We start from the raw sequence: 12,252 nt of genomic DNA on the forward strand, positions 1-12,252 counted from the left end.
AATGTAACTGCTTTGTTTCATGAGAAATATGTAAAACGGCATTATTTTTTGCTTGATATGTGTTTCTGTAATATTCTCAATGTGGTGGAGCATCGTGGAAGCCATATGTGTCATCTGTTTCCTTTATTCAGCCTGAACCTTGTAAATCTTTACTTTTTATTAAAAACGTATCATTTAGAAACCCATCAAGTTTTTTTTTTTTTTGCAGTGTCCCTTTGGGGAGATTTTCCATCACTCACCACATGACAGGAAGTTAGAGAAGATCTCTCCAAAGTAAGGGAAATCCGCTCTTAGTTGCAACAGGGACAAGAACGCCCCACTTGGAAGATACCGGCTCTATTCCTGTTCAATGACCAATCAAAATTTTGGATCATCTCTTATTTTCAGTGCTGGTAACAATGGCCTTCAGGACAAAAAGAAAGGGTGAATTACCAGTTCACACATAGGAAGAGTGTAGATGTTATACATTGTCATAGCATCGACAGAATGCTAATCAAATTCTAAAACATGACTGTGGCATTCAGACTGGAAAAAAACTATGCTCCTCACCAGTCACAAGTGTCCCACTAACAAACTAGTCATACTTCTTCATGTGAAGTAAATAAGCAGCAGAACTATGCAAATGTAATCATACTTGCTGAATGCTGTGAACATGTTTAGTTTTTGTTAATAAAATATGACTCTATGTTTCACAAATATTTGAAACACGTTTTATCATGTTGTGAACTTGAACAACTTGAAAAATGTTGGGAACCACTGTGCTAAGAGAATGTTCAACTCCACTCCCCTACCTAAATTCACTTTGATATTTATGATTCATGACTGATGTCAAGCAGCAATGATGTGTTACAGCATATTGCCCATAGCAGTTGCCATGGCTTGTGAACTCTTCGTAATAATGCTCTGAACTTAAGATATGTCTTTAGAGAAAGGACACATTTCCCAAAAAAGGAGCTGTCAAATTTCTTATTCTGCGGCGAGCTTTTGGTGGGTCTTTTTTTATTTCGACGAGTTGGCGGGCGTCATTCATCTTGATTGACATGGACCTACATCAATGGACGACATGATTGCTCCTGGGTTATATCTATGGATTTATTTTTTTAAATTAAGAATTGGTCAAAAACTGTTTTTTTTTGTACAATCAAAGGCATTTCAAAAGTCTGGTCTGTCTATTTTTTTTATTTAACCCTTTAGTGAATGAGTAGGGGTACAACTACCCCTTACTCATTCACAAGGGGTGGCATCTGGGTGCCCCCTTTATGGAAGGGGGTACCCAGATGCAAATAAGCCCCCCCTGCCCGCAGACCCCCACAACCACCGGGCCAGGGTTGTGAGGAAAAAAACCCTTGTCCCCATCAGCATGCTCCAATTTTTTTTTATTTGGGGGTTCCTTCTAACATTCCTACCAGACCTAAAGGGTCTGGTATGGTTTTGGAGGGGGGCCCTGAGACCCTTTTTTCTCTTTTTTTGTTGTTCACATGTCATTTCTCATTCTGTTCACTACTTCTGAGGTACACTTGGATATGGAGGAACACAGGGTTAAACTTGGAGAGATATGAAGGAGCTCAGGGTTAAACTGAGGCACACAGAAGTTCATTTTTAGATATAAAGGCACATAGAGCCACGCTAGGGGCACAGGGGTACCCTTGGGACATTCATAACATTCATTTCAAAGTGTATTATGTCCCTTATGTCATTTTTGAGAGAGGCCTGGAACCTAACTCCCTTACTTTCTATTGACTCACATTATATACAGGGTTTCAATTTACATTCATTCCTTCTGGAACCTAATCCTGATGTAAATTGAGGGTTACTTGTATAAACTTGTCCATAAACATGGTCCATTTCAATGGACCAGTAGAGTTTCCACAAAACTTTAGCCATTGACTGAAACCAATTATTCACCTCAAGGCCCCTCTTTCCATCACTGGTGTACAGGATCTTGAATAACCTAAACTCTTCCAATGCAAGGGGAATAAAGATTTTTTTATAGGGAATATTGATGCAAATCCTTCAGTAGGACTGTCTATGTACTGTTTAGAATATCTGTTACTATAATAAGATGTATGGGATTGTTATAAGTCTAAACAGAGACAGTTGTCCACAGATTTACATTAGTGATATTTATCAACATACAGCCCATTTGGAATACAGCAGGATCACTTGTTATGGCAGATAATTGTGGGAGAAAGCGATAGCTTAGATGTCAAGAGGTGTTGTTAACACAAGTTAGCTGTAAAGCGTCAACTGAAAATGAAAGCTTTTAAGAACACTTACTTAAAGTCCAATTGAACTCTCAGTGTACATTAGCTGCATAAATTCCAGGTACATAAAATCAAAAGATGTTCAATGTTTTACAGTTTGTTTTCTTTAAAAATCAGCCACAGCCTAAGTAGAAAAGCCACCCCCTGCCAGCATGATGCAGATTGATAAATCTTTGGTCTCTGTGGGAAAGCAGTGACCTCTTTACAATGGTCCGACATGCCCCTGCTGATTCAGAGGCAAGGCTCTCTCCAATCAGCAGGGAGAGTTAGCTTTTCTAATTGCAGATCTATAACTCTGATTCAGAAAGGGCGGTGTCAGACCCCTGCATCCTGTCAGGGTTTCTTACCCTTCTTTGTCCAGTTGCTTACAGCATGGCTTGTTTGCAGTGTCTCTGACACTGTTTGTTCCACTTTGGCACCAGCTTATGATCAAACCCATAAACACCATCATTCTGCAGCTACTAGCAAACTACTGACACATTCCTGTCTCAGAGTGATGATGCAAACACCACTTCACTATTTAACCTTCAGTTTGTCTATTCAGACTCTGCCCTAGTGTGTGTTCAGATCTACCAAGTGCTCTGCAGTTGTTCCTCTTCTCCGTGTATGAACCTGGCTCTGACTGATCTCCTGGTTTCTGACTCAGACTATTGTTTACGTTCATCCTGCTCTTCCCTGGCCTGGTTCGGCTAACTACCCACTTTGGCATCTGACCTCTGGCTTGGCACTGACGATGTCCTAGACTTTCTCCATTGTTTTTTGCCATTCATGCTTTTAGTTGTTTTCAATAAACTCCTTTTATTCTTTAAAACAAAACTTTATACAGCGCTCTCAGAAATAGGTGGTGTGAAGATTTGTAGAGTAGATAAGCTAAGGATGGTATGCAGCTCTAAGAGAACAGGCGGAGGATATGCTGCGTTAGTGAGCCAGCCACTGCAAAAGAGTGCGTGCAGTCTTGGTGCCGTCAGACAGCAGGGAAGAATCGAAGGTTCTGTCAGGGGGACAGGCGGCCCGAAAGGGTGATGTGGATGAGAATGGTGAAGGCAGGAAGGTTGAGGGAGCCTCACTAACACACTGAGCGGCTCCTCTGCCACCAGCAGCCGCACAGTGCCGACTGAGTGCCGACATCCTACCTAATACTGCACTGACTCCCTGTCACGATCCACCTGATCGTGGATTTGTCAGGGAGACATACATAGTACTCAGCCCCTGTGGCTCATCCTCTCCTCCTCTCCTTACTACCATACATTGGGTGCACGATCCCGCTGTGCGCCCCACACACCAACATCGTAGTAACCAAGGCAGTCACATACAGCATCGCTCCTACAGCACTGAAACTACACTGCCCACATTGGACTCCTCAATCCACCATCAAGGCTGCCCCACCTTCAGCGCTCAGCCTGTAAGTAATGTTTTTCCCCTCTTTTCTCAGAGACAGTCTCTTTTATACATAACATTAAGGTCTTTGCGCTCTTGTTGTGTAGTTTTGTTTTTATTCTTTAAACCTGCACTTTCTGTCCTGTCTTTTGGTATCCCGACTACCTGACACTTCCCAAGAGACACTAAACTCAGGAGTTAAATCTTAAAAATACATACAAGAACCTAACTATTTACAAAAATGTAGTGTATTCCCATGATGGACTAAAAATGAATACAAATTAGTAAGCTAAACAGGAGATTGTGGTCCATTATGGGAGCGAGCTTGTAGCCACCCTCCGGAAGGAAGGACAGTGTCATCCCAAACTCAGAGATGATTTGAGGATCTACAGCTGAGTGATAGGGAAATAATCTAAATTTTTGTTAAAAGTTAAGCTACTTGAATACATTTTTAAGATTTAACTCCTGAGTTTAGTGCCACTTTCAGAGCATTGGACGCCTTTTATTTTATTGCACCTAAAATTAAATAGCTGATTTAAATTGAAGGTTCAGTTAAATATTTTGTTGAGAGGGCTGATGTTTGCAGATCATATTTCAAATACAGTAAACTCCCTGTTATCCGACATCCACAGGGATTGGTAGATTCTGGATAAATGTAATTTCTTGTTGCTTGAGAGTTTCTATTAAACATGGGTTTAACTAATGCTATACCCCATACTATACCATACCATAACAATATATTGTACTGTAAACCATTAGCAATACATTGCAGTACCAGGAGTGATCACTAGATGGCGCTTGTTCACAGGATAACACAGAACTTTCACAAATGATCAATCAGGCACCTGAACACAGAGATCGTTCAGACACTCATTCCCAGGATAATCTAGCACTTTTCGGTCCATTCCATGCTCCAGAGCCCTCTCCTAGAAGGCGGTAGATCGGCAGAACAGTGAGTACACTTTTTTACCGGATAGATGGGAGTTCCGGTTAGCTGAATACCGGATAGCAGTGAGTTTACTCTACTTATAGTATGCCCACACCAGCATTGTTTAGCTGTGTGTAAGTAGACCCATTACCCATTACATCACCTAGTAGAAAAAATTGTGAAGACTAGAGTCATCCAAAACACCATTTCAGGCCCTGTGTACTTTTATAAAGCTATAACAGCATCTGTTATTTTAACCACCTGCTGTCCGGCCGTTGTAATTAAACGGCTGGACAGCGACTTCTTGAGAGCGGATGGGCGTCTTTAGATGTCCCATCCAGTCCTGCTCGTGCCTGCCGCTAGGCGGCGGGCACGAGCGGGAAATCTGCCTTGAATGTAAACAGCCAGCGATGGCCTAATACAAAGTATTGTAGGTTCAACAAGGGTGACCACACACCTTGCGATAATCGTACGATAATCACGGGAAATCCCGCGATCGTACGATTATTGTGTGTGGAAGCCGTGTGACCTCTACTACTGTAAGGTCGCACGACTTTAAACTTACGAACATGTTAGAAAACCCTCCGAGCATCGTACGATGTTCGGCGCGCGTGTAGCATGTTCGTAAGACAAAAGCCAGACGGGCCGGTGTGCGCAAGCGCACACTGCCCGTTCGGCATTACTGTCATTGGAAGCCCGCCCCTCAGGGGGGAGCGGCTTGCGATCATCGCAAATACAATCTGCCTGTCCAAGTACGTTTTTTTAATTACCTTACAACCATGTAAGGTGTGTGCCCAGCATTACAATTGCAACTACTATAGATAAAATATTTGCAGGTGTTTTCTTCATTACAATTACAAGATGTTTAGTGAAAACGCTTCCTCCTTTGTTGGACTAATACATAAACTATTACCAGGTATTTAGGATGTCTTCATCTTATCCTCTATAAAGAACAGTGAAGACTGGCCAAACTGATGATAAAATACCAGATGGTAGATGCAAATACATTTTGCATACCTCACCCACCTTCCTGCCTGTTAGGATGACTCCCTACAAATTTTCAGTCAGGCAGAAAGAAGGTAGGCTGCAGCCCCCAAAATACTGTGCTAAATGTACAATAATTTTAACATTTTTTTAAATATATAGTATGTATACAAATTGGTGGCTCAAATGTTAGCTGTGAAATGCTTACCTAGCTTGGAATTTGCAAGATGTTGTGCTATTTTAAGACAATTTTTCTAGACAGCCAAATTAAATTTTTTTGTTTTAAAATAAAAATAGCTGTTTCCCCATTTTTACATCTTTAATATCGAAAATATTTTTTTTTCTCTTACCAAGCAGCCATTTTTCAGAGACATTCATCATATCTGCAGGTTTCTTTCCCATAAGCACTCCAATACAGATCTTGGCCTGGCGTAGTGTTTTGCACACTTTTCCTCCACAAAGCTGCACCATTTCGGATAGCGTTTCACTTGGAGGATCACTGCTTGGGGATATAAACAGGGGTGACATGCTTGACAGGAAATCCTGATAATATTCTCCTCCTGATAGGTGGCGCTGTAATCTGCAAATCTGTAGAAAGAGGGAGGGGAAAGAGCGTGTAAAAAACAGTTGCTTCATGGGTTCGTTTATAGGACTACAAATCATAAACAAGGAATGCAATACAAAATCACTTTCATTGAAAAAAAGTTTGTATGCCTTAGAGGTACCTAATTTTTTAACCATGCTGTGCAACACCTATGTACAGAGCATAGCAACAAACTTCATCTATCCCGCAAACTCTGGAGAAAGCTTCTCTGTGCTCTCACAGAAGACAACAATGAATAAAACCCTGCCCTTGTGTATCATCTTTCTACTATGGTATCCTATGGCTGTCAATTTTCATTGTTTTTATTAAACAGACAAAAATGGAAAGCACCAAGTTTGCATTTTATGATAATTTGTAGCATCATAAATGTAGTTTTGGTATTTTGTTATTGTAATGAGCCCCTTGCTCGCTCGGTCCACTCTCCCGGGAGTCCTTAGATTTCAGACCGCAGCGTCTGATATTTCGGACATCCGATAATTTGGGATTCGAACTACAGCTCTGTGCCGTTCATAACCAATGGTGATAGCTCACAACAAACACCAAGCAGGCTGCATGTAAGTTCAAACAGGAATCACGTTTATTGGATGCACACACACACTTATATAAAACAACAGTTTGAAGGTGGCTCAACCGACCACCTTCCTATTGGTCAACTGCAAACTATCCTCCAGTCCTCACCTAGGTGCTCTCCGCCATGCAAATGAGGACTCGAAACAGGCAAATAGGGATTGGTCCATAGTCTCTAGGAAGGAGGCTAGCCCTCAGGCTCCTCCAGCAGCCCCAGTGACGGTTCAGTCCGTCACAGTTATTAATAATAATAACAACTCATAGAAATGCTCGGGATAACAAAGGGTTATTAAATGGTTAAATGGGAAAGACTTCTATAAAAAGAAAAGGTTCCTTTAGCAACTCTTGGGTGCTTTACTCAATAAATCCTAATTTAATATCTTATACAGACATGGAGAAATTTGTTTGTGCCCTTACAGCTCATTAAAACAATGCTACATTCCTCTTAAAGATTATGTTAATAAAATCAATTGTCTCATGTATATCTGCATGGTTTTGGTATGTCAGAGTAACGCAAAGAAAGTGTGATAAGAGATAAATTCACCGGAATTCATAAAGAGTATTGTAGGCACTCATAAATTTAGATTTATGCACCTATTAGAAACAGGTACATGACTGTCATCATGGACACATGATGGGGGGGCAGTATTGAGGCCAGAATGTCCATACCGTCTATACAGTTGCAAATAATAGGAAGTTTAAGGTCCATGGGAGTGTAGCCAACCTCCTTGGATGTAGCCCAAGAGGGAAATCAACCCAAGATTGAACAAAAGGATAGTGTGAATGGTAGACAAACACCCCGTGAAAACTTCCAAAGAGATGCAAGCTGAACAATGTCTGACTGCACCATTTGTTGCTTTTTGAGCAATAGTGGGCTCAAAAGAAGACTACTGTTGAACGAAAAACAAACAGCCAGATTAGAATTTGCTAAAATGCATATTGATAAGCCACAATGCTTCAGGAGAATGTCCTTTGAACAGATGTGACAAAACTGGAGCTTTTTGGCAAGTCACATCAGCTCTATGTTCACAGGTGGAAAAGCATTCAAAAGAAAAGAACGCTGTACCTACTGTAACTCATGGAGAAGGTTTGGTTATGTTTTGGGGCTGCTTTGCTGGGTCTGACATGGGGTGCCTTGAATCTGTGTAGGTCACAATGAAATCTTAAGACTATCAAGAAATTTGGAAGCAAATGTACTTTCCATTGTCTGTCTCAGGCGAAGGTCATGGGTCCTCCAACAGGATAATGACCCAAAAAGAACAACTAGAAGCACCCAAGAATGGCTCACATCGAAACATTATACTATTCTGAAGTTGCCTTCTGTAGCCCAGATATCCTTTCTACTGAACATCTATGAAAAGAGCTGAAACATGCAGTCTAGAGACAGCACCCTTCAGTGTTTCATCTGAGTCAGTTTCATTGAGTGCTTCAGAAATAGCTTGTATGCAGTGATTGCCTCTAAAGGTTGTGCAACAAATTATTAGATTGAGGGTCTATAATTTTTGTCCCGCCCATTTTCAATTGTTGTATTATTAAAAATATTCGGTTTAATCAAAAAGCAAAGCTTGATTTCTTTTTTTTATTAAAACATGGAATAAACAATGATGGATATCAATTACTTTGGCCAGTTTAAAGCTACTTCAGAGAAAATTGTGGGTTCTTCTTTTTTCATGAAAGGGTACCAACACATCTGTATAATGAATACTGAACTTCTTGGGTACTGAAATACTAATTTTACGGGAAAAAGTTCTGCTCAAGCCTCACTCTAGTGCTTGTGAAAAGCCTAGGCATCTGGTGATGCCATCTGTGCTGAGAAACTGATTCTTCCCTTCATTAGGGATCACATATCAAAATGTTTGATTATACAAGCAGCAATGAAGTGAACCTTGAACAGAATATTCTCCAATAATTAAGTATTTTAGCTTTTTGCGTATTCTTTATTTTCCCATTCAAGCAAGGCATGAGTTTTCGGTAACAGTTGAGAGTACATCCATTTAACAATCAAGTCATATCAGTTTGGCACTGGTGGGCTGAGTCACCTGCTGAACTCTTGTAATTCTTAGAGACTGAGAGAGAGATTTCCTAGCTCTACAGTGTGTCATCTTAATCTCTTAAAACCTTAGGTGATGCTGACCTTTACAACTTCCAATGTACACATGGCAATGGTGTCATGTCATAAAGCAATCAGGCTAGTAAAAGAGAACCATGTTTTATGAATGAATGTTAGACATACCTATGACCTATGTCCACATAGTTTTACTATGTGCCCCGTGTGGCTCACCCAAAACTGTGATAATCACCCATTAATGTTGTAAAAGACAGTACCTGTTTGCCAAAATATACTTCCTGCATAATGAGCAAACCATTGCTTCTGTGCACTGAAAAGCCTGCACGTGCGCAAAGTTTGTCAGTCTCCCACAACTATTCAATCCTTAATAGATGTAAACTACTCAGAGCAACCAGTCCTCCACTGTGTTGAATGGGGAATCTTAGGTGAGAAAATGCTTCATGTGATCGGAAGCCCAGGCTCAAAAATCTCACAGCAGCATGCCCTGTTTCTGGAGGAGATTATATACATCACTTAAGCGTTGTGAGAAGACTTCAAGCAGTAGCGTTGTGAGAAGACTTCTCTAGTGCCGAAAAAAGAAATGGAGAGAGCATGCGCAGTAACGCAGTGCTTATAAAAACAAAATACTCTGAGCATGTGAAAAAGATTTATGTGAAAATAAAAGATAAATATGTAGTGAACACAGTGAAAGGGATCATTTAAAGGAAATATTTATTTGGGGGTAAAGTTCTACTTTAAAAAACATTTGTGCTTGTAAGGTTTAAGAAGGCATGTAATGTGACATCCAGATTTATCTTTGCACTGGAGCAGGAGATAGAGATGTTTTCTACAACAGCATTTACTGAAGTTAGCAGTTGTTATACAGCTATATATCTATCTATCTATCTATATATATATATAGATAGATAGATAGATATACACACTGGGTGGCCAGATTATTATGACCACCTGACGTTTGTAGGCAAATTAGCTATAATTTCGCACTAAAGTTGCTAGAGGGCCAGACCATTATAAATATGGAAGCAGGTTGTTTACTACGACAGTAGAAGTGATTGTTTTCTGAAGATATGGGTAAACAACGCGATTTAACAGCCTTTGAACGTGGGATGATTGTTGGCGCTCGGAGCCATGGAGCGAGTATCAGCAAAACAGCAGAATTCATTAAATGTTCAAGAGCAGCTGTTGTTGAAGTGTTTAAAGACTGGACTGCCAGCCGAACATCTGGGTCTGAACGTGCGAATTGTGACTGGTACAGCAGAAGGGCAACAGTGCATCACATTACTGCAGATCTTAATCAGGGATCCTCTCAAATGATCTCTGAACGCACTGTTCGCCATACACTGCATCGTATGGGATATGGAAGCCAAAGGCCTGTTCGAACACCTTTGCTGTCTGCAGTTAACAAGACAAAACGTCTCCAATTCGCACAGGAACACAAGGATTGGACAGTCGTACATTGGAAAAAAATCACGTTTCCAGTTGCATCATGCAGATGGCAGAGTGAGAATTTGGCGGGAACAGCATGAAACATGGAGATGGCTTCTTCCAACAAGACAATGCGCCATGCCACGGTGCTCGTATTGTGCAGGAGTGGTTTCAAGAACATGCCATGTATATACACTGAGTGTCCATATTATTATGACCACCTCATCAGTACTTCGTTTGATGCACTGTTGTCTTGTACCAGTCTTGCACTCTCCGTTCTGCCCTAACATTGACTAGTCGCTGACGGCCACAATTCGCACGTTCAGACCCAGATTTTCGGCTGACAGTCCAGTCTTTAAACACTTTAACAACAGCTGCTCTTGAACATTTAACGAATTCTGCTGTTTTGCTGATACTCGCTCCATGGCTCCGAGCTTCAACAATCCATCCCACGTTCAAAGGCTGTTAAATCGCATTGTTTACCCATATCTTCAGAAAACAATCACTTCTAAAACAGTAGAAACATGTCTAACTACCCTCTGTTCCTAAATCTCAAATTATGCATTGACAATTGAAAATGCCCGTACGTATGTAGCAGGACTGGAACAGTGGAACGTCCTTTATTTTATAAAACATACAAATAAGTAAAGACAATGACATATATAACAAGGCAGTGCAAAGAGTATGCATGATGTACAAAGTGCAATATGGTATTGTACTGTAGGCAGCTCATCTAAAATAAATTCTTGCTACAGGTTGCAGCTCTTTATCTTATTAGATAGAAATTCATGTTCAGAGCATTTTTTGAGTCCTTACCATCTTGTCTTGAATTGTATTGTAATTATAATGTCTTCACTATATTTTAAAGCGCTGCACAAACTGTTGGCGTTATATAAATCCTGAATAATAATAATTGAATGAAATTATTTCAAAACTGCATCCATTAATCCCTTTTGCACAATATGTAATTACCAAACTCCAGGAAAGCAGGATATTGCACCATGTTCCCATAAGCCATGGGTTTGTTGGCCATCCAGTATACCATGATAAGTTTTAAAAAAAGTCCAATGGGTGCCATTATGATAAACTAATTGGTTTCCTTAATTTAAGTGTTCAATCCATGAAGAAAGTTTATAGCAATTAATGCTAATATAACCTATAGAATTCTTGTGTTAATAAACTCCATCCATGTTTTTAAAAAAATCACTTACATTGGATGATTCGCCGTTATGTTTAGTTTCCTGAATAATTAGCTGGTACACTGAGCACTGATATCCTGTTTTAGGGTGGATCCCTTGCCTTGCATAGTTTCTATAGAGCCACCCTTGTGTGTGCGTCTCTACAAACTCAATAGGCACAGCAAGGCAAACCACTCCCATGCTTCCTACTCCTCCTTCCTCCAAGCTAGTTGATGGACAACTTGTATTGCACATGAAGTCCAGGGAAGCTGAGCTGAGAATGTTAGAGCTACCTTTTTGGAAGCATGATGAATGTAAGTGCTTGGGTAAAAATGTAGAAATACTTTGCTGGACAATGTATATGTGTTTGATCTCAATTACTGAAAAAAGTTTGAGTGTATCATAAAGGTTTCCAGACAATCCACCTGGAAAATACTCTTTTCTTTTGCTGTGACCTCGTAAAGGATTCTAAAGCATTGATTACTTATACATGTACATACATTACATAATCACATGGGGAAAATATCTAAAATGCTCATTTACAAAATTGCAGACAGGACACATTTTAAACAGAACAATAATGTAAGCTGGAGATTTTAGATACTTTTTTTTGTAAACTGTTATCTAGTTAGTAAGACTTAAAAACAACACATGTAACACCAACTGCACTTGCTAGAACACATCAATGCAACATTGATATAGGTAGACATAAGACATTTACATATCCATACCAGAAAAAAAAAGTAATGTAGCTCATTTTGGGCACTGATGCACAGCAAAGCCATTCATTTTTACAGGCACACCAACGGACGTGTGTTGCATGGTCACACAATACCGTGCGTTGTGGTGCACTCTGT

The 12,252-nt window shown here is 40.2% G+C and overlaps 1 protein-coding gene across 1 annotated transcript in view; it reads right to left on the reverse strand.

Moving 5' to 3' along the window:
- MCPH1 (microcephalin 1) overlaps positions 1-12,252 on the reverse strand; it is a 238,927-nt gene that overhangs the window by 7,470 nt on the left and 219,205 nt on the right. Inside the window, exon 13 of the mRNA XM_018567597.1 lies at positions 5,904-6,141. Coding sequence (XP_018423099.1) covers positions 5,904-6,141 — 238 coding nt within the window. The remainder of the gene's footprint in view (positions 1-5,903; positions 6,142-12,252) is intronic.

The sequence above is a fragment of the Nanorana parkeri genome, unplaced genomic scaffold, assembly GCF_000935625.1.
Source record: "Nanorana parkeri isolate BGI_ZX_2015 unplaced genomic scaffold, ASM93562v1 scaffold1071, whole genome shotgun sequence".
Classification (NCBI taxonomy): Eukaryota; Metazoa; Chordata; class Amphibia; order Anura; family Dicroglossidae; genus Nanorana; species Nanorana parkeri.